The following is a 27,732-nucleotide window of genomic DNA, read 5'->3' as shown; positions in this document are numbered from 1 at the left end:
ACTTGCTGTTAACATTTTCATAGTAATTTGTCTGTCTTGGAGATCTTATTACTTATATTTGTATTGAATGAAAGTGCAGACTTCTTCCTTTGTAATAAGCATGTTGTACAGATTTGTCTTTTCTAAAAGAAGATCTGGCTTACTTTATAATGTAGATGAGCACAAATTAATTTGTTATGCACATAACCTATATTTTTTCTTCTGTCTTCAGGTACACATTACCCTGCCCAGATGTAATCAGTTACGTAAATTCCAATATGCTATTTTGGGCATGTTCAGTCACATCATCAGAAGGTTATCGTGTCTCACAAGCCTTACGAGAGAATGGATATCCGTTTCTTGCTGTTATAGTACTCCACGATGGTAGAATGACAGTTGTTGGAAGGTTTGTAAATTTATTTCATTTTTTTATTGTGAATAATGTTTTTTAGATTGACAATTCCCTTTTGTTATTCGCACCTTATATTGCTGTGTTGAAGTCAGTATTAAATATTTAATGTTTGAATGTTTAGCATCAGTGTTTTTTCAGTCATTGATTTTCTTACAAGGCAATCGTATTTTAGATGCCAATACTGAAAGTGTCTTAAAAATTCATTTGATAATGGAAGTTGTAAAAAAATGAATAAGTTCCAAACATGAAGTCATGTATATAGTTTAAGGAGGAGGTATAACCATTATCATGTATTTACTTCAAAAATGTTCATTTTTCCAATGTATATTGCATACATTGCTTTTTATAAAATAGACCCTGTTCATAGAAAGTCATTTTTGGATCTTCGACCTTACATTTTAGTATGATTTGGGAATAATTAGGGCCACTTCAAGGTACAGTTACAACATTATATATAAGAAATATAATACATCTCGTACCAAAATCAGAGTGTAAGGCAGGACAAAAGTATAGAACACGGATGTGGAAAGTGGGTGGGTCTTGCAGAGGAGTTGTAAGCTTTTATGGAATGTAACGTAAGAAGATTAATCTCATTCTAAGGGAACCTTTCATTAATTATTGAAATATAACAAAAGCAAAATAAAGTAAAAATGATAACTTAATTAGTTGCAAAAAGAACTGAATAAAATCTAAAGAAAATGACAAATATGGTGTTTCACTTGCAATACAAAACTATTGTTTATACAGATTTCTTCCTAAACCTAAAATTACCCATAAAAAGAAAATCTCAAGGATAAAATTGAAAACCCTGAAAAGCAGAAATCAAAACAGAACTCTTCTGATCCACTATGCAGTGTAGTGATGGGCTGCAAATGGACTCACGAAGAATCGAGTCTGTGACCGTAGAACTCAGGTACTTGATTCTGGAATCGAGGCGAGGACGCTGTTACTGTTATCTGCGAGCCATGTATGGGAACAATACGATACATAATATTGTAGGTAGGCCAAGGACAAGTATTGTTTCTGTTTCCCAATAATGCACGGTGATATAATGTACAGTCTAATGTTGCGATGCAGTAATGAACATCACTTTAAAGAAGTGTGTCACAGTCGCTCTTTGAAACAGTTAGTCCCGAAGCATACATATGGTACCTTACCAAACAAATAAGTATGATATTATACGGCAGGACAAAATGCCAGAGGTGGAAACAATATAATTATATTAATCTATTGGGTACCTCACCAAATGCCCAGAGTATTCCTTCAATCAATTGAACGTTGTGTATGTTGAAGTAGGTCATTCGTTGTACTACTGAACAACAAGATATACAGCAAAAAATGTACATTATGCCATATTTACATGAATGTATAGGCCTATACAACGAAAACCTTACTGTAACGTAAACTAAGAAGCATGTGGAGACAGTTACTCCTGTACCACAATGTCGCCGGCACACAGTGTGAAGTTTTAGAGATCTGGCTGGACAGAAATACATTTTCGACTAACCTATTTCCATTATAAGGAATATTATTTTAAGTTCTTGGCTATACAAATAACAGCTGACCATATAGCTTTTTAATCTGTATGTGGTATATCTTATTTCTACAATTGTGTGAATATTGAGCCTCTTGCTGAACCTTGCGTCTTGCACTGTCAGTTGCCTGTTCAGATAAATCTTCGTAACTAGTGACTGTTAAAAATTAAATAATTGAAAAGGAGGTTCAACCTATTCAATACTTAAAAGAAAGAAATGCAGTAATCACATTCCTATTTAAATGGGACCGGTTTCGACCTTAGTCCAGGTCATCATCAGCCGTAAAAACATGTACAATGTTTATGAATATTGGAGGTCAGTTTCACACTCTGATAGGCACAAAGACACGACACCACATTCTGTCATGCACAAAGTCACAATACTATCAACTAATATACGAAGATCAAAAATAACTTGAAGTCGCAGACGAATAGATTTGTAGTAGAAAGCCGCCAGCTCCTGGTGATCAGCGCGGCACATTCAAGGTCATGCGCTGCGGTCGAACGCCAAAGTAGATTGGAGAATGTTTTGAAGGTCCAGAATTTGTCACGGTTGCGGGAAGTTAAGTACGTATATAAAAATATACGACGCAAATCAGTATAATTGAATGAGTACTTGTACTCCTGCTAAGTTCTTGGAAAACAGTTGACGTACTTAACTTCCCGCAACCGTGACAAATTCTGGACCTTCAAAATATTCTCCAATCTACTTTGGCGTTCGACCGCAGCGCATGACCTTGAATGTGCCGCGCTGATCACCAGGAGCTGGCGGCTTTCTACTACAAATCTATTCGTCTGCGACTTCAAGTTATTTTTGATCTTCGTATATTAGTTGATAGTATTGTGACTTTGTGCATGACAGAATGTGGTGTCGTGTCTTTGTGCCTATCAGAGTGTGAAACTGACCTCCAATATTCATAAACATTGTACATGTTTTTACGGCTGATGATGACCTGGACTAAGGTCGAAACCGGTCCCATTTAAATAGGAATGTGATTACTGCATTTCTTTCTTTTAAGTATTGAATAGGTTGAACCTCCTTTTCAATTATTTAATTTTTAACATCAATAATTTCAATACGGAACAATGAAATTTTTATCTTTAACTAGTGACTGTGTTAAGATATTTTTAATGTGATAGATGGATCTTGCAGGCACGTACTTTTTTAATGTATAAAGCTAGATTGTTATTAATTGTTAATTTTGGTTCTTTCTTGTGCATTCTGTGGTCTTAAAATGTTGTTCAAATATGAACATTTTTCCTTCTTTATCGAGGCAGTCTTTCCCTGCTTTGAATCTTACAACCTGTGACAATAAAGTTCGGTGAATAGTCCTGTACTCTCAACATAGATGAACAATGCACGACAGCAACCTTGCTGTCCATCGAAATAGCCTCCTGCCATAACTATGCACTGATGAGATCGGCGATACATGTCCTGGAAACTTTGCAAGAAGGCTTCTTTTGGGATGGTGCTCAAAAGCCTTGTCATGTTTTGTTGGATGTCAGGAATATCGTCAAAACTCGTTCCTTTCAAAGCAAGTTTGAGTCGTGGGAATAGGAAGAAGTCTGGAGGATTGAGATCTGGCGAGTATGGGGGATGTTCAAGTTGCACCACCCCCTTTTCTGCCATGAACTGTTTGACGATATTGGCTGTATGTGGGCAAGCGTTGTCATGGACAATAAACCATGAACCTTATTGTGAGTACTGGGGTCGTACCCTCCGTACACTTTTCATGAAACGGGTCAAAATTTCAATGTACCATGCTGCATTCAACGTTGTTCCCTCAGGTAGAAATTCCTAGTGATGAGAAAAGTGATGAACATCATTTTGGTGCGTGACTTTTTGGCTCTGACCTTTTTCTGACGAGGGATTCCAGAGAACTCCATTCCATGCTTTGCCGTTTCGTTTCAGGGTCTTACCTGAGACACCATGTTTCATCCTCAATGACAATACAGTTCAAGAAATTTGGTGTTGCATCCTCCATTTCAACAAAATCCTGTGAAGCCTCTAAACGTGCCTGCTTCTGATCGTCAGTCAGGTGATGTGGCACAAGACGAGAACACGTTTCCCTCTTCCCTAACTTCTGGGTAACGATTTGTCGTCCAGATTCACGGTTAATCTGCAGTTCATCCATTATCATCGCACAGTTAATCGCCGAACGTTCGCGATTAATGTCATCACCTTCTCAGTGTTTTCGTCAGTGATAGCGGTCGCTGGTTGTCTGCTACGGGGGTTGTCAGAAACACTTTACCGGCCTCCTCGAAAACGTCTGAAGCACTTGTACACACACTTTAAGGACAGTGCTTGATCTTCATAAACACGTACCAGCATTACATCCATTTTTCGGTGTCTTGCCAAGCAAAACAAAACTGTACATTGATCTTTTGGTTGTTCATGTTCCTGTTTGCTTTAAACACGCACTGTGTTAAACAGGTCTTACACGGCACACACACGATGCTCAACTGAACACGTTGGGAGCAGGTGGTCAAAACCTGCTGCTATGCAGGTGCAGCGTTGTGTGTTGCCAGTGTTGCTGGATCGACCGTTCTGACTTCATTCACCAACTTTGTCACAGGTTGTATATATGCAATGGGTGTGCATCCATACTACAAATATGCAAAATGTTATGATTCGTAAAAGAGTAGAATTTTCGTTTTAAAATTATCTTTCAGAAGCCGGTCCATTAATTTCAAGACCAGGTTAATCCATTTCAAGATGAGATCTCTTTTTTGTTTGGAAAAATTCCACTAAGCCAGATCACATAGTGAAGATTGAGTCATGTGTACTTTAGCTTTACAATTTGAAAGACTCGGATGAAAAAATGATGAAAGAAATAAAAATTTCATGTTGAAAATGTCCTCTAAATTTAACGAAAGGTGGATACGAAGAGGAAAACGCTTTTCTTCATTTGAACGAATACATTAACATCGAGCCAAATTTTATGTTAAGTCATATACCGTAAAAGTCTGCTATAGTGAGAACTCAGTTGTAACGACAGATTTTTTCTGACGCTTGAAAATAAATTGTTTAAAGGGTGAAATAAACGATCGATTAAATTTTATGTACTGAAATTAAATAAGAATATCATACAACTCAAACTGTATATTATCCTTCGGTTACAGCGAGAACACTATCACTGATGCATCCATTATTGCGAGCAATTAAGCGTGCATTATTATTTCCGTTATCGATATTTATGCACTCCAGCAATTATAATGAATGTGAACGATCACCTTCGGTATAGTTTCATGCTATGTGCACTAGCGAGCTCTCTCGCTGACATTCGAACTCGATGAGAATGTTGGAGTCGATTAGTAATACTCGTTGACTGTTGTTCTGTAAATATAATTTGAAAATGAAGGAGAACATGTTTCCGTAATAAATGCATAAATAAGTCAGCCGAAAGTAGTAGTTAACTTGTGAGAAATAAATGCTGAATAAACAATTAATTTGTTATGTTATGTTATGTACTGAAATTAAGTAAGAATGTGATTCAACTCAAAGTACGGCATGCTGGGCTGAGTGGCTCAGACGGTTGAGGCGCCCAACTTGGCAGGCTTGATCCTGGCTCAGTCCGGTGGTATTCAGAGGTGCTCAAATACGTCAACCTCGTTTCGGTGGATTTACTGACATGTAAAAGAAAGCCTATGGGAATAAATTTCGGCACATCGGCGTCTCCAAAAACTGTAAAAGTAGTTATTGGGACGTAGTCAATAACATTGTTACCGTGGTTTGGTGGATTAGCAGAGGTGAAAGAAGGTGCGGGGGTGAACAGGTCTCAGGCTACGAAATTAAAATTAATTTAAAATTTAACAAGGTTATATTTTCTTTTCAAAATCAGGAAATAACAAGCATGGCAGGTACAGAGTAGCAAGGCAAAAAAGGTACAATTACAGTATTTACCGGATTTGGGCTTCGAACCCCGAACTCGCAATTCTTGGGCAATTAGCCCCACTTTACTCCAAAATAAGTGTTAACAGAGGGGCAGAAAACCCCATTCATGCCCAGGAGCCCTTGCTCCAAATTACACAGAAAAGCCTCCTCGAGGCATACAACACTCAATTTTCAAGAAAGAGCCACTCTCTCTCAAACTTTAAGCCTATCAAAGGCCACACCAAACTCCACCTTCAAGTTGTCCTCTAAGGACATAAACACAGGGGTAAAATACCCAACCTACTGAGGCCTATTAAGTGAGAAAAGGTTAATTACATGGCCTCTAAAATACCAATTTGAGAGGAGGCGATCTGCACTCCTAATACATTTTGTTTAAAACCTAATCTGGCTCTAGGCCGCTAATGCAAGGGCTAATCCCATACTAAAGAGGTGACTTTAGAAAGAAACAATTTACATTACGTTAAGGAAGAATCGGTTGTGAAAAATAAGTTCACCTCAAAACAATATGAGTGGGAGCTCGAGAGGGTTAAGCACTCTCTATCCCAATATGTAGCTTTAAAAGAGAATAGATGCTAAGAGTCTTTACATTTTAGGGAAAAGTTACATGGTGGAAACGCTTTGGACCCGCCCCGAGAGTTAAACTGCTGAGCTAGCAAGAAAAGAAGTTATTAAACGGCCATTACCTTGTTGTTGAACTGCTGCCCGAAGAAAGAGGCGCTTCCCGCCCCCTGCTACGTACTTTACACTTTGAAAGTTGGTACTGAAGTGGCGCAGAGACCCGAAAATCAGCAGTTTATATACTCTCGTGGAAAGTTCGAGGCGTTTCGGAAATGAGAACACCCGCCCACAAAAACTTTATTGGCTAGGGTTAAGCAAGATATTCAAGTTGAAGAAGATACGTCTGATTGGTCAGAAATTAATTAAAGAAATTCGGGATTGGCTAAATTCAAAACAAGGGGAAGGAAAGGGTTATACAGCCAACTTAAACAATAACAGAAAGAAATTTAACAAGGAACAAACTTTTGAAATAAAAATTTCTCCAAAAAAAATCAGTTCTTTCACTTCGCACTAGGGTGCACCTTTGTAGTTCTTCAGTAGTGTCCTCTAGAAGAGAAAGTTCACACTTCTTACTACAGTTAAAACAAAAATACATCGAAAATGACCCAGTTCAGAAACTCCAAAATTTCCAAGTAGTGACATCTTCTGAGAAACTTGAAAATTAACACAGTAGATAAAGTTCAGACTTCCTCCAGCAGAGGAGTTTCAATTGGCGCAAGGTTTGAATTAGCGGGGTGGAGGTGTACCGCCCGGTACAAACATTATTTGAAAAAATACGGCGCAGAAAGGATGACTGATTTCAGAGGTTAGTTTATTCAGCAAATCGTCGTTTGGATGTTTCTACAGGAAACAAGGAAAGATAATGTAATAAGAAGGAAAACATACCATTGCCACACGAATCAAAACTGTCCAACAGGGATATGCTTTTTTCCCGACATGCGTAGGCCTACATTTACACCATGTATGTACGGGTACAGTAAAAGATATAGGCTATCTCCTGTTTCTAAAGATGAGAGTATTAAAAGGCGTGAAAAAGACAAGAGAACAAATATGAAGATCTTTTCCACTGGGGTGTATTAAATAACAGTGGTGTATTAAAAGGTTTGTAAAACACCAGACAAGTATAAAACATTTGCACTTGGGTCCATAAAAGTATCAGAGCATTAAATTTGCAGATCTCACTCTAAAACAAATTTCAGCTGAATCCTTATATTTCGGACCAGTAGGTTATTAAACATTGTTTATAAATTTGGTAGAATACCTATGGGAATCGACATCTTTATCATTTAATGGTCAGGCAGGCATCAATTTTTGAAAATGAGACAAAGTTTCTCATAGTGCATTGGCACTGCCGGTGGCTCCAAGTAGCCTACGCAGTGGCCTCCACGGTATGCACTAGCCATGCGTCTTGATAGGTGCTATTTACCAACTGTTGAGCCTAACTTAGCACACTAGGGCAAAACGCTGATAACCAGGAATGAGTTAGCTGGAAAATTAAAATGTCCAATAACGGACACCTATATTGGTATTATAAATTTACTCATTCGGAACAAATCTTTCAGGTTCCCTATGGGAATCAACATCTTTATCAACACTTCCTATATCGTAGTTAGGGATCATGAACTCGCCGTGGGGAGTCGAGTAATTCGCATGGGTTACTCAGAGATGCTAGAAAAGTCCAAGCGTCACTGGCGCACATCACTAGCAGAGTGGATAAAGTGACGTGGTTGTGCTGAAGGCAATTACAATGATTTAGGCAACGCACCTAAAAAGATAAAAGTGAAGATCCCTTTTCAAATTCTGCAGTGGGCTAGTCCTATGTCAACCAGTCCAAGCAACCGAAGAATTACATTTTAAATAAAGTCCATGTTACAAGATTAGAAAATAGCTTAGCTTGTAACAAAGTAGGAAGCAAAATGGAATACCTATTATATTTGAAAGCTCCTATTAAAATGAAAATAACAAAACCCATGATAGAAGAAATCAGTTGGAAAATTCCTGTAGCAAAGATATTAATAAATTTAAGACATTGGATCAGAAATAAAAAACAAGGAAGCAGTAGCTACTCGGACACTGGTACAATCTTCATCAGACCCAGCCAAAAAGTATTGCCACGCCACGATGTATTGCCATGAAGCAACAGGAACCAGGACAGCAATTTCGGAAAACCAATAAGCATATAGGATTGAACCATTAGCTTGCTTCTAACCAATAATATTTGAATATTCCCTTTCTTCTGGAATTTAATTCCTTGAGATTCTTGTAGAAGAGTTGTTCACACGGTTCACCCTCGTGTCTGTAGATTTACTAGCGCGTAAAAGAACACCTGCAAGACTAAATTCCAGCACCTCAGCGTCTCTGAAAATTGTAAAAGTAGTTAGTGGGACGTAAAGCAAATAACGTGATATGATATTACATCATCTCACCTAATTAATTGACCAGTCAGTTTCACACACAACACTAGATGGCATGACCATGGATAGCTCAAGAAAAAAATTTGACAGCTAAGCTAAGAAAATAGAGAAACAAGTTTCTGAGAACAAGAGACACCCAAGAAGACCCCATAATTAAAGGTTATTTAAATTTAAATGACATCTCAGGAAAACCAAAATTGTTTGATTTTTTTAATTTTACTTCTTAATAATATTAGAATTCCAAACAACAGCTCTGTTTTTCGTTTTATGCATAACACTTTCTTGCATTATGTGCTTCCTTCGCAACATCCCACCTAATTCCCCTCCCTGTCCTTCCCCTCACCTCTTCCTTCATACCTTCTCACATAAAATCGCTTAACCTAACTTGTCACAATGTCAAATTCCTTCTTCTCTTTTTGTCAAGTTACAGGCCATATGATGTGAGTTTCATGTTTTCTCTCTTGATTTCCCTTATTTCTTCTTTTTTCTTTACTTTTTATCTCTTAGTTCTTGCTGTGTTATGCATGAAATCTGTCTAAAGGAAACTGTCCACAGTTGTTAATACAGTTTCCATAGAAACAAGTTACAACATAAAAAAAGGATACTGTTCACATTTGGTTCTCAAGAAAGATTTTAATATTTACAGAAGAGATCTATTAATACTTCAACCTTGGCACATCTGTTCATATTTAATGTGGATCTTATGACTTATAATCGAACTCAAGACTCTCAAGATTCTAACACGAACACAAAGGTTTCCATTATAATTTTTTAAAGTGTTGAGTGTTCTTCTAATAATGGCTGTCTAGACTTTTATCTTGTGACTAGCTGATGTAGCCGTGCTTCGCTACGGGATTCTCAGAAAGACTCACTTAGTGGTTTTCTTAACCTGAAATCAACATAGGTCATTACAAAAACGTATGAATTTAGCGATTAAAAGCAATGCTATCATATAAAATACTCGATCAAATGGAAAGCCCCACGTTTCATCACTTTTAACGAATAGTGCTGCGATTAGATTGCGGTGCCAATCTAATAGTCCAAAGTTCCAGAGCTGGGATGACCAGGCCGCAGATTGCCATGAACACTCATCTGCCATTATTCCGCTAAATGTGCACACTGTTCATTCCACTCAGTGCCTCAGAGTAGGGATTAAATAGCCCGAATGCTATCATGATCCAGTGCGTTACGTACCAGTAGTATCAGAAAATTTATAAACCAGGGGAATGTCATGTTAAAGAAGAAAGTTATCTAACTCCCCAGCTACCTCCCATCAATATTCAGGCAGGCTGTTACACTCTGTATGACTGGGCGAATTGACTGTGTGGTTAGCGGTGCGCAGCTGTGAGCTTGCATCCGAGAGATAGTGGATTCGAACCCCATTGTCGGCAGCGCTGATGATGGTATTCCGTGGTTTCCCACTTTCACACCAGTCAAATGCTGGGCCTGTACCTTAATTAAGGCCTAAGGCACTCCTAGCCCTTTCCTATCCCATCGTCGCCATAAAACCTATCTATGTCGGTGCGACGTAAATCAAATAAAAAATACTCTGTATGCAGCAGTAATCCTATCTACCGGAGATGAAGGGCAACAGATGACACAAAGCACATCACGACAAACAATGGTCAATGTAATGTTATTTTTGATCAATGTTATGAGCTTTCTATATTGTAGGCCTTCACATTTAGTTTTCTTTCAACTCTGTGATTTGTAAAATATTTTATACCATAAACTGTAGTTTCTTATTCTCCGACTTTACGTACCGATTTTCATTAAATACTGTTTACCCATTTCTGGTTACTCGGCGCTGATATCATGAATATCTTTGTGATTATAGCCAGTACGGTAAGAATGTATAAGACATGAATAATAGGAAATTTAATACTATATAACCCTAGTTATGTAGCATTCATTGATTACACCTCTAATAAGAAATATTTGAGAATTACATTTTAGGCCTTCCCCTCAACTACAATTTCCCTCAGCGTGAATAAAATAATTTACAGCCTAGACTATAGCGACTTATTTCCTGACATTGCATACCGATTTTCATTAAGATAGGACTACTAATAACAACAATATTTGAGAATTATATTTTAGGCCTTCCCCTAAACTACCATTTTTCTCAGCGTGAATACAATTATTGATAGCCTAGATTGTAGCAACTTATTCCCCAACTTTGCATACCCGTTTTCTTTAAAATACGACACCTAATAACATAAATAGTTGAGAATTCAATTTTAGGCCTTCCCCTAAACTACCATTTCACTCAGCGTGAGAAAAATTATTTATAGCCTCGATTGTAGAGGCTCATCCCCCGACTTCACATACCGATTTTCATTAGACCACTAATAACATAAATAGTTGAGAATTCAATTTTAGGCCTTCCCCTAAACTACCATTTCAGTCAGCGTGAGTAAAATGATTTATAGCCTAGATTGTAGAGGCTCATCCCCTGACTTCACATACCGATTTTCATTAAATTCTCTTCAACCGTTTTCTTGTGATGCGTGTACATACATACATACATACATACATACATACATACATACATACATACATACAGACAGACAGACAGAAATTACGGAAAAGTAAAAAGTGTATTTTCTTGTTACTATGGACATGACCGATACAGAAATACCATTATTTTCAAATTCTGAGCAATGTACAGACAAAACTCTTATTTTATATATATAGATTACAAGAAGTTTTCCTTTTCTTATAGACATCATAAGCTCAATATCAAGAGTGTTTTAAAAGTGCAACGCTTTAATGAAATATGTATTGATTCATTTATGTACAATTGCCTGTTCTCAATAGTCGCTGAAGATGACGCACATCAGCGTCGAAACTAGTCCCAAGTAAATGTTGTAAAATAATTAGTTCAACGTTATTTTGTATTGAAAAGGTGGACATTTTAATTTTCTGTTATTCTCAGTTCAATACGGACTTAGGATGAAATTTTTAATTTAAAAAAAAAATAGTTATTTAACTTGAGCTAGAATCTCATCTGATACTTTCTTATGCCTCAAACATTCCCCATATTACATGGTATGTGATTATGTACATTCCTGATATCTAAGAATATAACTATTACGGTTGTGTATCTTATGTAAGAAACTTCATATTCGATCCGTATTGACACAGTGTATCTGATATTCTGAAACCTGCTGAGACAGCTGTCGTGAAGTTTATTAAATCTATTGCTACATTCAGATGACTGCTTGGATTTTTTTTTTTTAAATATCATGATTTATTTACTTCATATGTTGTTGGTAACCCATACATTCGGGAAGCTGATGCTTATTATTTGTGATGGTATCACATCTCAAGAAATTAAACAATTTTCAAAGCATTCGTGTTGAAAAAATAATGTCTCTGTTTGATCTCTCTTGTATAAACTCGCGTTGTTCTTCCTCAAGTTTAACTTCAACCGAGTTTCTGGTTTTTCTCTCCTGGATGGAGTGGTATATTTTTAACCCATGAGGTAGAAGGGTTATACCTCTATAGGAATTGTACATTTCTTTTGATCTTTTTCCTTAAATAATGAGACAATCACACCCTCCAGTCATTTGGGATTTCATTTTCTTTGCAAATTTTATTTATTATTCCATACAGCCATTGTATCCCAGGTTATCCAAGTGCTCTGTTCATGTCTACTCTGAGCTCATCCTGTCTAGCAGACTAGTTTATTATTTTACATATTGCTATCTCCTCTTCCAGCGAGGTCAAACTTCCTGAGTTTTTATATGGTTTGGAGGGTCTTCATTTGTATTACAGTTCAGTAAGTTATTGAACTACTCTACTCCTGTAATATTTCATTTTTATGTATTTCAAGTTATCCCCCATTTGAAAGCTGTATTGTGGTAGTCTTCTATTTTTGACAATGCTGTACAGGAGCTTCTTGGGATGTCTTGGCCTATGTTGTTTGGAAGATGTTGTTTGCAGTTTTATCAATATGAACTATTCTCCTTCCTTTTTGAAGTTATAGTTTATGTAGGATGCTAAGTAGTTTATTATGTCACCTATTCAATACATTAGAAATTTTAAACATTTAAGAATTTATCATTATTGCCATATGAGACATGTTTTGCCCTTCCTTGAGGGCATCATTAGTCATAGTACTACCTCAGGGCATAAATCAGGTACCTGATTTGTAATTAAATTGTAAATTCTGAGATATAAAATTGACATATTACAGTGGGAAAGTCAAGAGAAAAACAATGTTCAATGATGATATAGATAACAATATATCAGCCGTTGGCTGTAAATTATCAGTTGTGAGGGATAGCAGCATCAAAATGTTAGGGTATGTCCTACAAAGGATGACTTAACATATTAACATGAGGCAGAGAAGGGGAAAGATAAGTGACTTGCTCTAATAGGTAAGACCAGAGTATTTGACAATGTCCAGCAGCAGTGGTCCATATGAAGTATTGATGTTATATTATCAGAAACGTTGGTAACTGTTACTAAAATCTCATTAGGAAACAGTGTTCATTGAGAAAACAATGTTCATTAATAAATGGAGTTTAAGGGGTTATGTTAACTTATTTATATATACAGTAGTTGGCACCAAAGCGTAAAACCACAGGGTATTTTAGTATTGTCCAGCAGTGGTGGTCTGAAGAATCATTGACGCTACTCTATTGAAAATCTTAGGAAATTATAAAGTTTATCAGTGTTCTCCCTAGGACCTTTTCAATGGGCTGTTTTTACAGACCGCCCAGCTAACATAACCTATATTTATGTGTTTTAGTTAGGTAATATTTATACATATTTGAGTCATTGGGTGCTCCAAATTAAAATGTAAATACTGCAAAACTGATTATTTAAATGATGAATCCTCATTATTTTCCTGCATAATTGCATCAATTATATTGGGGTTTAAATGTTTAGCTTGACTCACACGTAGTGTCGTGCGCGAACAGTGTCTGGAATCGTATCCAAGCACTTGATTACGCATGATGTCACAAACTAACATGGCACTCCACAGGAGCCGAATGTTAAGCTCCAGTGTTTCATGATTATGAATGAACAGTAGAACACTAGAAGTTCAAACTACTTCGTTATGTCTTGTTGGTGATAATAACACTAAAATAGATCAATTTTGCAGTAAATTGTTAATGCCCTTTTTTGGATCAGTGGTAAAGTGTCGGCCTCCGAATTCCAAGCCAGCGGATTCAAACCCGGCAGATGTAGTCAGATTTTTGAAGGGTGGAAAAAAGTTCATTCGACACTCCATGTGGTACGATGTTGGCATGTAAAAGATCTCTGGTGACACATTCGGTGTTTACCCATCAAAAAATCATTAAAACTCAGCCATAGATGCTCAGGAGAGATTAGGCTTACTCTGCCATCTAGTAGGCCTAGAGTAAAACGGAAAGTCGAAATTGACAAGCAAGTAGCCAGATGGCGTCAAATCAGAATCCTTGCACATGGTAGCTGAGGTCATAGGATGACGACTATTATTATTGTTATTATGATTGTTATTATTGTTATTATTATTATTGTTGTTGTTGTTGTTGTTGTGCCGGAGGCACACCTTATCCGTCCATTTGAACAGCCTTATAGAAGGCCATCTGTGTTATGAATCTGAAACTGTATATCTGAAGATATTTAGATAATTAGTCTTTAGATGTCTCTGCTATCGACTTATGTGCCCCCTCTGGCGGGAGGACGGAGTATTAATTTGTCAAAAAAAATTTCTATTCTATATGTTTGTAAACCTGAAGTGTTTGCAGATTGTTTTTCATGTGTGCTGAGGTTACTGGCACTTCTACGACTTCCTTCTTCCTTAAGTTATGAACCAATCAGAAATTTTTGTATATACTGTATTTTTGTAGCCAATTAAAATTGGGGGATTGTGGTAGCTCCAGACCGTTAATTTGAGGTTAAGGTTTCAAACTGCTTTCTTAATGTAAAATTCTCAAGTTTAATATCACCTTTTAAATGTAAATTTTCAGGCAAGTCTAAGGACTCGATTCAAATCCCCACTGGGAAATATGTAACTTAGGGAATAAAGAGTGTTCACCCTTTATTAATTCCCATTCAACTTGGTATGGGGGTGAGTATGATTTTCTAAAACTCTAAAATTCTTCAAAACTATTTTGGTACTTAATATTTCACATCTAATCACTCCTCTGTCATATCAGCTTAGCCTCTGCAACTTCGGGCCATAAGCCCATGTACGATTTTAAGTGTATTTCAAGAGGTTTCAAAAGGAGTGCAAGTGTTTTGCCTCCTAGCATTTTGTTCATGGCTGATATCTTAAACCAGGGCCTCTCAAACGCCCAAACTCTCACGCGTGCAGAGCGAGGTGCATAGGCTCTGTGCACTGTGCATCGGTACGCTTCGCCTCAACTCGGCTTGACTCGGATGGTGTAGTGTGCTGAGAGCGACGAAGCGTTTGGTGGTAGACGACGTGTTTATCAGTGAAATAGATAAGCGCACGACAACAACATAATAATGGAGCAACCTGTTTCGAAGAAAGCAAAGACTTCCGAAAGTCCGTTTCACTCGAACTGGGAACTTTCGTATTTTTGTTTGTTTGTTTGTTTGTTTGTTTGTCGTGACGATAACGCCAAATGCTTAATCTGTGGGACGATAATTACGTGCATAAGAAAATCATCTATTGAAAGACACTACAACAGACTACATTCGGAAAATTATTGTGAAATCATAGGAGACGTCAGAGAGAAAGAATTAAGGAAGTTGAAACAGCTTGAAGAAGAGCATTCTATATCCACAAATGAGGTTTGTTCCAGCAGTGTAGCATTTTCATTTTGGTTACGGTTTTTGCATTTTTTTAAATTATGTTTACATTCCTCTCAAACATGTATGTGTATTTCTAATTCACTTTTTAAATTTTTTTAATAACACTGATAACCTTGTCCCATACAACTGTGCGTCTCCGCTCACCACACGTAAACATTTCACAGTGGGGGAGAAACAGCAGTGAAGGTGAGGAACGCGGAGACAGGCCGAACGGGGTGACAGGTGTAGGGAGAGAGGAGTGGGGGGGTCTGCACTCTGGTCAACCAAGCGAAGTCGTCTTTTGCACCGTGCACAGTGCATGCACCACGCGCATGCACCCTGAGAGGCCCTGTCTTAAACCGTTTGTTTTGTACAATTAGGCCTTTTAGAATGGGCACTTATTGACCCTGTTTAAAGTGTCATTAGTAATTGACGAGTGTATAATAGACTGTCAAGCTGAAATGACAGTAAAACTGTTTTGAAGTTTATCTAGTGTAAAATTTGACAGAAAACTTGTGCCTCTGAGAGGCTGGACTGTAGTAAAGTGGAGTGGAGTAAATGTGCTCTTTGAAATAGTGTACGTTAGAGCTACAAAGCTCATTTCTTGTAAATTATTGTGTCGACAATTTTCTCTACTGTACCTGATTTTTGGACTTCTAGTCCACTCTTGTTATCTGAGCTGACGAGCTCTTTAACTGCTATTTGTTGTTGCTGATTCAGATCATCTATCAAAGTTTAAAGTCAGAAAAAAGAAACACAAGTATGAAGGATGAGTTTTCCACCTAATCAATACTTTATTTAAAAAATGTTTAAAATTATCTACATTAAAACAGTACCGGTTTCAACCCGTAAATAGATCATCATCAGGTGTTGGTGAACCTGCTTAATAGCGATTGTACATAAAACATTACTAAAAACTAATTTAACAAGAATGCCTTATTCTAATATAATATTATTAAGATATATACATATGGTACAATTATAGGGCTTTGACTTGTTGGAGTTCCATTCAAAAATCTGTACTGTTGCCAACATGACGTCAAACAAGATACATATATACATATGGTACAATGAAGGGCTTTGGCATGCTGGAGTCCCTTGAATGCCACATATTCCAAAAATTGTATAGCTGGGCTGGAAAATATAGTTCTTATAGAATAAAGGATTACTGAGGTCTTGGTGTCAAGTTCAAATATCTATTCAGTATGCCAGCATTATGTCCAACTGTTGTATAGATACAATCAAGGTGCACTGTTGGGCCACAATTTTGCAGGGAACATAGTAGACTGGGGTTCTGTAGCTTGTTTGACAGGTACTGTGTTCATTCTTAGTGTATGTTGTTGCTGATACATGCTAGCTTTCAGGATCCTTGTTGAGGCATATCATGCTATGGATGAAATTTTGAAAATAAAGAAAGTAGGTTGATAGAGCTCCCCTCATCATACTTGCATTTATGCTCAGGTAAATTCAAAAATCTGAGAAAGAAAAAGGAAGTAGGATAGAGAGTGCCTGCTAAATGGTTTGTGTGCTATAGTGTGTGTGTTACGTGTGGGCTGGATATGTCTTCAAGTATAGTCGGGAGTGTGCTGCACACTGTTGCGTGTACATCGTGTGGCTGTCGCAGTGTTCAGATTGAGAGGTGGCGGGGAGGAGAAGCAGCCTCTGGAGGGGGTGGGGTGGAGTGGGGTGTGTCTTTTGGGTTGTGTGTGGGTTTGTGTCTGTTGATTCTTTTTAATATGTGTCTTTTAGAATGGGAATGGCTGTGTTGAAGAGAATGTTTGTTTTATCTGTGATTTTATTTAAGTTGAGGTTGGGATTAGCGTATTGGCCCATATTGATATAAAAATCTTCCATTAAGTTATATTGCGGCCCAACAATGCACCTTGATTGTATCTATACAACAGTTGGACATAATGTTGGCATACTGCATAGATATTTGAACTTGACACCAAGACCTCAGTGATCCTTTATTCTATAAGAACTATATTTTCAAGCTCAGCTATACAATTTTTGGAATATGTGGCATTCAAGGGACTCCAGCATGCCAAAGCCCTTCATTGTACCATATGTATATATGTATCTTGTTTGACGTCATGTTGGCAACAGTACAGATTTTTGAATTTAACTCCAACAAGTCAAAGCCCTATAATTGTACCATATGTATATATCTTAATAGTATTATATTAGAATAAGGCATTCTTGTTAAATTAGTTTTTAGTAATGTTTTATGTACAATCGCTATTAAGCAGGTTCACCAACAGCTGATGATGACCTATTTACGGGTCGAAACCGGTACTGTTTTAATGTAGATAATTTTAAACATTTTGTAAATAAAGTATTGATTAGGTGGAAAACTCATCCTTCATACTTGTGTTCTTAAATTATCAATACGGACAATGAAGCTGATAGATTATAGAAAAAAGAAAGGAAAGAAGTAAAATATCAAAATTTAGTGTTTTAAGCCCATGTAGGATTTTAAGTGTACCGGTATTTCAAGAGGTTTCAAAAGGAGTGCAAGTGTCTTGCCTCCTAGCATTTTGTTCATGGCCAATCTCTTAAACAGTTTCTTTTGTACAATTAGGCCTTTTAGAATGGGCACTTATTGCCCCTGTTTAAAGTGTCATTAGTAATTGACGAGCGTCTCGGTCCACCCATTCACATCCGCACCTTCTTACACCTCTGTATTCCACGAATTTCCTGGAACAATTATTATTACTATTGCCATGAGGGGAAAAAATTGAAATGTTATCATATTCATATTTTACGTTATATTCCCCGCCCCGCTACTCATTCTTGCAATCTGGCTGACCAACATTTCTGGAGAGAACACTGTATATATATTTACATGGAAGCAGGAAGGGTATAAAGTGTCTGGCACCAATATTCATAACAATAATTACTGCCGTTGGTTGACGATCACAGTTTGCCAGGGCAACTACACAGTAATATTTACGTTATTCTATTGAACAGTTGGGAAATTACAAGCTTATAATACAATGCAAGCTCACAGCTGCACACCATAACAGCATGGCTAACTCGCTCAGTGATATGAAATTATTAAAAGGAGTGAATAGCACCAGCCTTAGCATCACTAAGCTTAGTGCATCATGTGGTGGAGTAGAGGGCGTAGAAAAACAAGTGTAGTTCAAACATTAGTCTGGTACTGTAGTGTTGTTCAGTTACAAAAAGATTTGTTTGGACTTTTATACCTTGCTGGTATGCTACAATCAGCTTATATATTACAATGCCAAGCATGCCTTGGTTAACTCTTGTTCCTTTCTGACTCTTACAGTATTAGGTTTGTAAGGCCTATGTAGTGCTTCATTTTCACACCCCTCTTGTTCCCATACCTTTCTTTTGAAGGTACCTTCATTCTTCGAAAGGACAGATCTCTTTCTTTTCTCTCCCTTTCCTTCCGATTAGTGTTAAGAGAAGATGGTTGCCCATTTGTACTTTTTCTTAAGACAGTAACAACCACCATCACCACTGCCATTTTAGAAAAAATGGGTAAGAAAATTATCATGTGTTACACGACTTAAACTATTGTAAAATAAATAATCACTGAGGTGTTATTTTCTTTAATATTTTTAATTGCAGGCTTGAAGGTCCTGTGGAACCTCATGAACTTATTCACCGCCTGCAAACCATTGTTCGGGAGAACGAAGTTGCCCTCATTGCTGCAAGAGCTGAGAGGTGAGATCTACTTTATTAGTTTGCATTGATAGGACGGCACACACTAGTACTAAGTACGCTGTTTTACTATGATAAAGTGCACAGTATTTCTTCTGCGATTACATGACAATTTTCTGGAGATTAATTGCCATTCATTGTACTAGGTGTAACTGAATATATAATATATAAATTGTATTGTCTGAATTTGAGCAGTGGCTGAATTTTGGGTTATATCTTTGTTTGTCATTCACAGCATATTTAAATCACTACAAATGCCACTACAGTAAGTACAGGGGGTTTTGAACAGTATTTCTTCCATCCCTTGCACATAGGAACAGTGTAATGTTGGAACATTATAATAAATAAAAGATTCATCTCCACTTTAGAAGATTGTATATTCATAGACTTATGAAGTCATATAAATAGAAGGCTGCAGTCTAAAATTTTGGACCCATATGTTTCTTTTATGTATTATTTATCCATGTATTGTTACACAGTAAGCTGCTCTCCCTCTGTTTCCCATATGTGTATATAACTATGAATATAAGTGTTCAAACTACTCTGTTACTTTAGATATTAATAAACTTCTCTTAGACACAAGAAACATCCAAAATTCACCATTGTTCAATCAGGCAAAACGTTCTGTCGAAACTTGTGGCTCATAAGTAATCTCACTGATTACAGTATTGACCCATGATCACGAAAAATGATGATTCGCCTAAAATATGAAATTATAATAGCAGTATAATTATGTTTTTCAACTTCATCACTTTACAGTTTACTGTTACTGTTTCAGTTTCTGTCAAAAGTTGATAATGACTCTAAGTTTTTAAATTTACCATATCTGCTTGATAATAGTGAGAAAATAATATAATAGGCTTGAATATCAGTTTTTAATCTCTAGTGATGTTCATGATGTCCTTTGTCTAGTTAGTACCTGCTGACATTTCTTTATTATATTTTCTATAAAACTTCTTAAAAATTCATTAGCAAGTGAAGTGGCTGCACAGTTTGGGCCATGGAGCTGTTAGCTCTCATTCAGGAGATGATGGGTTTGAATGCTGATGTGATTTTTTGCGGTTTCTTATTTTCACATCAGACAAGTACTGCAGCTGTACTTTAATTAACACCACGGTTGCTTCCTTCCCAATCCTAGTCCCTTCCTATATGATAATCACCAAAAAGCCTGCCGACCGAGCTCGATAGCTGCAGTCGCTTAAGTGCGGCCAGTATCCAGTATTCGGGAGATAGTATGTTTCCCATTTTCACACCAAGCAAATGCTGGGGCTGTAACTTAATTAAGGCCACAGCCGCTTCCTTCCTACTCCTAGCCCTTCCCTGTCCCTTCGTCGCCATGAGACCTATCTGTCGGTGCGACGTAAAGCAATTATAAAAAAAAAAAAAAGCCTGCCAGTGTTTGTATGATGGTAATACACTAACTAAAAGAAAAGGTAATTACTATTTGAGCACTAGCATTCAGTTGTAAACACTCACTATGAATATTCATCTCACTCTCACTTCATACCCAACCCTGTAGAGAAAAGGAGCTTATGAGGTTTACTGTGAATCTAATATGGAATCCTTAATGTTAGATTGTTGCAGAAAAAAAAAATTAGTACAAACATTTGAGGTGTTTTGAGTAAAAAAAAAAAAAAAGCAGCACAAGATATAGACTAGTAAAGAAAGTAAGAGAAACATGATCATTTTAAGCACAGAGTTCTAATGATAGATAAGAATAACAAAATCTATAGAAACTTTGTATGTTCATCTCAGATATATTTCATATGGCTCAGTAGATTGGAATAGGTCCAACATCTGTCCAAATCACTACAAAATTGTAAATAATAAATACACATATCAATGTACGAACTGAGCCATGTGATCTGGCAGCTAGACTACATTTTTGAAATTGGATTGTATATACTCATGACGGTGAATTAAACCTGTGGCTCATTTTGTTTTATGAGGAGATGTGGTTTATTGTAAATGGGGGAGTGAACTCGCAAAGCAATAGGTTTTGATTATCTATAAATTCTACACTGATGTGCAGAATTTTACTTCGTAATATTAAAGTGAGCATGTGCGTGCTATTTGTGCAAATTGCATTATTATATATATAATTGATATGAGTAAAGAAGTGGAATCAAAGGTAAAGCTTTTTGCGGATGATGTTATTCTGTATAGAGTACTAAATAAGTAACAAGATTGTGAGCAACTACAACCTGACCTCAATTATGTTGTGAGACGGACAGCAGGCAATGGTATGTTGATAAATGGGGTTAAAAGTCAGGTTGTGAGTTTCACAAATAGGACAAGTCCTCTTAGTTTTAATTACTGCATTGATGGGGTCAAAGTTCCTTTTGGGGATCATTGTAAGAACTAGGTGTTAATATAAGGAAAGATCTTCATTGGGTAACCACATAAATGGGATTGTAAATAAAGGATACAGATTTCTGCACATGGTTATGAGGGTGTTTAGGGGTTGTTGTAAGGATGTAAAGGAGAGGGCATGTAAGTCTCTGGTAAGACCCCAACTAGAGTATGTTCCATTGTATGCGACCCTCACCAGGATTACTTGATTCAAGAGCTGGAAAAAATTGAAAGAAAAGCAGCTTAGTCTGTTCTGGGTGATTTCCGACAAAAGAGTAGCGTTAAAAGAAATGTTGCAAAGTTTGGGCTGGGAAGACTTGGGAGAAAGAAGACAAGCTGCTAGACTAAGTGGTATGTATTTACAATTCGTATTTACAATTCTTATTTTTATTATCCACTCGATTCAATACATAAAATGTTTTTTGTCCATAAAAGGACATTGCAATACAAACGTTACTTGGGACATGTTTTGCTCGCTGTATCGAGTATCTTCAGTGGTCTTTTATACGATTTTCTTGGTCCTATGCAATAAGTGGTATGTTACGAGCTGTCAGCAGAGAGATGGCGTGGAATGACATTAGTAGACGAATAAGTTTGAGTGGCGTCTTTAAAAGCAGGAAAGATCACAATATGAAGATAAAGTTGGAATTCAAGAGGACAAATTGGGGCAAATATTCATTTTATAGGAAGGGGAGTTAGGGATTGGAATAACTTACAAAGGGAGATGTTCAATGAATTTCCAATTTCTTTGAAATCTTTTAAGAAAGGCTAGGGAAACAACAATCGGGAATCTGCCACTTGGGCGACTGCCCTAAATGCAGAGCAGTATTGATTGATTGATTGATTGATTGATTGATTGATTGATTGATTGATTGATTGATTGATTGATTGATTATCAGGCCAGCCGTCTTCTCAGAAGCAATTGACTTTCATAGATCCACTGCCAAAATTTTGCAGCCCTTCTTTGAGGAGCAAACAAAGATAAACTGTACAAAGACTTCAGCAGGACTCTTCAACAGCTCATATGATGCATGAAAACAAGGTTTAGAAGATAACCTAATTACTGACAACATATGACCAGCTCGCTTCCCTGAGCTTGTAACTTTTAGGTGTGGGGAAATGTAAAACAATGTAGATCAGAAAGAAAGAGTATTATTCAATAGTTACTTAGATTATTCACCATAAAATTTAATTTTTTTTTCTTTCTGAAGATAAACAACACAGTCAAGGGAAATTTTATTTGCAAATGACATTGGTGCATACAAGTTGAGGGACAGCTCTTCTAGCATCTTCTTTGAGAAATTAGTATTGTACATTGTAGAGTATGTTTTCTCTCTTTATTTTCTTTCTTTCCCTTCCAGAACCAGTCATGTGCGGGGAGACAGCTGGGCTACAGTGTGCTCAACCGCCGGTTAGTGGCCTCTGAAATGCTCAGCATGCTTGCCAAAGTTAACCCTGTATATTCTACAGATAATTTGATTGGTGATTCACCAGACTTGTCTAGTGCGTATTTACAACACACACAAATATATTTTAAAGGCAATGAGATACTACATCATCATCATCATCCCGTTACAAAACCTGTGACCTTGCAGTGGTGGGGTGGCTTGTACGTCCCTGCGAAGCAGATTGCCGAGCTCAAGGTGCAGCCATATTGGATGGGTATCTGTCGAGAGACTAGACTAACAAATGATTCTTCAAAACGGAGGTAGTAGCCTTTCGGAAGTTGCAGGGGCGGCAGTGTAGGAGATTAACTGATATAATCTTGGATGAAATTCTTAAAAAGAATTTACATGTATTAATTCCATCTATTCAGTACAAATTATTGCTGTGGTCTGTCTTAAATGCTGCATAGTAAGACACATTTCAACCTTGCCTACAGGTCATCTTCAGCTTAAAATATACAAGGATGAAAAACGTGTAAAAAAAACAGTAAAAACTTAAATGGGATAAAATACAACTAGCAATTGCAATAAAAATCCATGTTTATAATTGTTCATTGCTTCAGTCTTGTTGTACGATCAATCTAGTTGGAAGAGGGGTGGGTCGAACCGTGTTTGCCACAGCTATTGATTGGCTGGAGGAATATTTTAAAATTATAAGGACTGTCAAATGCTATCTGTTTGTCACACCTCTGGAACAGAGTGAAGTTTTGAGCTCCGTAAGTTTCTTCACAGAGAATGTAACCAGAATCTACAAGTGAAACCATAAAGCATGAAAATGAAAAATTATGAGGTTGAAATAAAAGTTAATAAGAAGAGTCGAAAACATTACTCACTTCCTCTTTCCTCCAGCCCTCTGCTTGTGAGGTTCAAGTTGGGTTTGTGTTGACCTTCACACTGACTGGGGACTGCTCTGAAATTGTGTTGGATAGGGGAAACGGTGGTTGAAGTGAGGGAGAGTGAGTAGGAGAATGGGAGTATTGGCCTGTATTGCGTGTTGCGGCAGACTTAATTGTACGTTGCTTCAGATCTTTTTTTTTATTATTATGTCAATCAGGATGTTCGTTTTTTCTTGAATTTCATTAAGATTATACTGTAGGTGGGATTGGATTTTTGATCAAGGTTTATGTAATGTTTTCTAGAATGTGTAGTAAAAGTTCCCTTTTTAGTTATATGTATGATATTTAATCTTTATCTGTGGTGGAGAATGAGTGATTGTAATCTTTCATGTGTTCACTCATAGCGGAAAATCTACTGTATTTAGCTGCATTCAAATGTTCTTCATGGCGGGTGAGAAGATTTCTTCCAGTTTGTCCGATGTAACTAGCATCGCACTGGTTACGCTTCAAATTTTAGACCCCTGATTGCAAATGTTTATTGGATTTCTTGAGTGTGTTCATATTATTAAAAAGTTTGGATGTAGTGTTGTTAGTTCTAAAAGTGACGTTAAGATCCTGTTCTTTTCTTTTTTTTAATGTTCGAGATTTGGTACAGACTAGTACTGTTGAAAATGAAGGTGACAAAGTCAGTCTTATCTTTCTTTTGTTTTTTTAAGTGTGGTGGTGGGTTTATTTTTTTATCTTATTAAGAATTCTGTCAACAAAATTGCTATTGAACCCATTAAGGCGTGAAAGAGTATGGATGGTGTTAATTTCTTTCTTATAAGCTTTCTTGGATATGGGGATTTTCAAGGCTCTATATATCATACTATTAAAAAAAAGGCCTTTTTTTGTGAGAGCTGGGATGCTGCGAATCTTGTCTAATCATGTTAGCTGTCTGAGCGGGTTTTCTGAAGATTTCAAAATTTAGATGGTTGTTGCTTCTCCTAATTTAAAGATTTAGAAAATTTAAAGATCTATCTGTTTCAGATTCAACTGTAAATTTTATGTAAGGGTCACAAATATTTAGCTTATTAAAGGGGGTCGTACTGTCAGTGATACGTTGGTCAGTGATAGTGAAAAAATAATTTATATATCTCGACCAATGGCATATATATATTGCAAATTTTTTAGTATTTTGTTTCGGGAGATAGTGGGTTCGAGCCCCACTGTTGGCAGCCCTGAAGATGGTTTTCCGTGGTTTCCCATTTTCACACCAGGCAAATGCTGGGGCTGTACCTTAAGGCCACGGACAAAGCTACTTGCAAAAGAAAAAGAAAAAAAAATAGAAAAGTATGTTGTTTGTTTCCGGATTGTCTATATAAATGCCAGTACTTGTAATGATATAATCTTGTAATAATATTTAACATGGCTTAGCTATGTTGATACTCCTACATGGCTGAAAGCAATGGGAAACTATAGTCTATAACTAACTCCCAAGGATATGCAGCTCTCTCTGTATCAGTAATGTACTGATGATGGCTTCCTCCCAGCCAGAGCTAAAATGGTCCCCCATTCGTATCTCCTGGTGGGGACTACACGAAATGGGGCAATCACCATGAAGACACATTGAAGCCAAGTTGGGAGTCAGAGTGTGAAATGTTACATGTTACAGGTTAAATACTCTGGAAAGGGAAACAAAGGCACTAAAGTTAGATGCTGTTGGTACAAGTGAAGTACGTTGGTAGGAAGAGTAAGATTTTTGGTCAGGCGACTACAGAATTATCAAAAAAAATCAAACGGTAAATGCAGGAGTTGATTTAATAATGAATATGAAAATAGGGCAACAGGTAAGCTACTATGACCTGAGTAATGAAAGAATTATTGTTGTCAAGTTAGACACCAAGCCAATGCCCACCAGACTCGTAGGTCTATATGCCTATTAGTTCAGCAGATACGGAAGAAATCAAAAGAATAGAGATAAAAGATGTAATACAATATGTTAAAGGTGATGGGAATCTAATTGTGATGCAAGACAGGAATGCAGTGGTAGGCCAAGGAAGAGAAGGTTAATGCAGTTGGGGAATTCAGACTAGGACAAAGGAATGAAAGAGGAAGTCAGGTGATTGAATTCTGCACCGATTATGGTTTAGTCCTTGGTTACAACACCACAAATGGCAGCTGTAAGCAGCAGACATAGACTCTGACCACAGCTTGTTGGTTATGAAATGCCATCTGAAGTTGAAAAAATTGAAGAAAAGAAGGAATGCAAAGAGATGGGATCTAGACATGTGGAAATAAAAGAGTGTAAGGGAAAATTTCAAGGAATATGTTGCATAAGGACTAAATGAAAAGACTGAAGGAAACACAAGATGAAGAATGAACAGCTGGGAAGAACGAGGTCAGTAGGAATGCTGAAGAAAGATTATGAAGAGAGGAAAGATTGAGTAAGAATCAATGGATAACTCAGGAGATACTGGACCTGATTGACTAACAGCAAAAGTACAAGAATGCAAAAGATCAGGAGGGCAGGAAAGAATACAGGCGATTAAAGAAGGAAGTAGAGAGGAAGTACAGGACAGTAAAGGGAGAATGGCTGAAAGACAAGTGCAAGAATGTTGCAGCTTGTATGGTCATAGGAAAGGTGGATGCCACATACAGGAAAATAAAGGAACCTTTTGGAGAAAGGAAAACTAGGTATATGAACATTATGAGCTCAGATAGAAGACCACTTCGAGGAAGGGATGACAAGGCAGAAAGATAGCAGGAACATATCCAAGAGATCTATCAAGGGAAAGAAGTAGATTAAGACATACTGGAACAAGAAGAGGCTGTTGATGCTGATGAAATGAGACACCCAATTTCAGGTCAGAATTCAACAAAGCTTTGGGAAACCTAAATAGGAACAAGGCACCTGGAGTTGATAACATACCCTCAGAATTATTGACTGCTATAGGAGAAACCAGCGTGGCAAGGTTATTCCATTGAGTGTGTAAGTCTCTTAGAACTAGCTGCAGGTATGTCAACGCACGTTTCATACATAAATGTATCGGTAATTTCCTTGACTGTTCCTATTTACTCCAATGTACTCCAGTTGCTACCAATTCACGTTCCTTTCTGCAACCCCGACAGGCTGTCACATTTCACTTACTCAGGTGCAGAACGGAATCACACAGGAACTCTTGGTTTATGCAGGCCCTAAGATTCCTGAACGAAATTAGCGGGATGGTGTATATATTTCACTCGTCAGCTACTGAAATTCGCAGACATCTTATGAATGCTTCATAGACAGTGTGTTGTTCATTGTAACTTGTTCTGTGCATTTGGTAACTGAAAGTTATACTTCCTTCCTTCGGGCATTTCAAATGTTAAAACACTTTTCTGTTTTCATGGTTTCTTTTCTTCCTTATGTGTTTTATAGATATGTATATATTATATATTGCTTAGTTATAATTAGTAGTAGTAGTAAGTGCTGTTAATATTGTTATTATTTGAATGTATTATATCATCTGTAATTGGAGAATTAATAACTCTGTTGATGATAAATAAACAAATCAAATCAAAGATGTATGATATAGAAGTGCCATCCTATTTTAGACAGAATGTTGTTTTATACTTATTCCCAAGATATCAGGTGCTGACAAGTGTGAAAACTACTGTACTATTGGTTTAATATCTCACACCTGTAAAATTTTAACACACATTATTTACGAAGGAATGGAAAGACACGTTGAAGCCAAGTTGGGGGAAGATCAGTTTGGCTTCAGAAGAAATGTAGAAACACGTGAAGCAATCCTGACTTTACATCTGATATTAGAGGATCGAATTAAGAAGGACAAGCCCATGTACATCGCATTCGTTGATGTAGAAAAGGCATTCAGT

General features: G+C 37.1%; 1 protein-coding gene across 2 annotated transcripts in view; it reads left to right on the top strand.

Annotated features, from left to right (window-relative positions):
* Faf2 (Fas-associated factor 2) overlaps positions 1-27,732 on the top strand; it is a 154,390-nt gene that overhangs the window by 62,641 nt on the left and 64,017 nt on the right. For both annotated transcript variants that reach the window (XM_067136759.2, XM_067136758.2), the window contains exons 4-5: positions 212-385; positions 19,146-19,241. In XM_067136759.2, coding sequence (XP_066992860.2) covers positions 212-385; positions 19,146-19,241 — 270 coding nt within the window. The remainder of the gene's footprint in view (positions 1-211; positions 386-19,145; positions 19,242-27,732) is intronic.

Source organism: Anabrus simplex, chromosome 1 (genome assembly GCF_040414725.1).
Source record: "Anabrus simplex isolate iqAnaSimp1 chromosome 1, ASM4041472v1, whole genome shotgun sequence".
NCBI classification, from domain to species: Eukaryota; Metazoa; Arthropoda; class Insecta; order Orthoptera; family Tettigoniidae; genus Anabrus; species Anabrus simplex.
The sequence above is the reverse complement of the archived record's forward strand: the minus strand, read 5'-3'. Positions and strand labels throughout refer to the sequence as shown.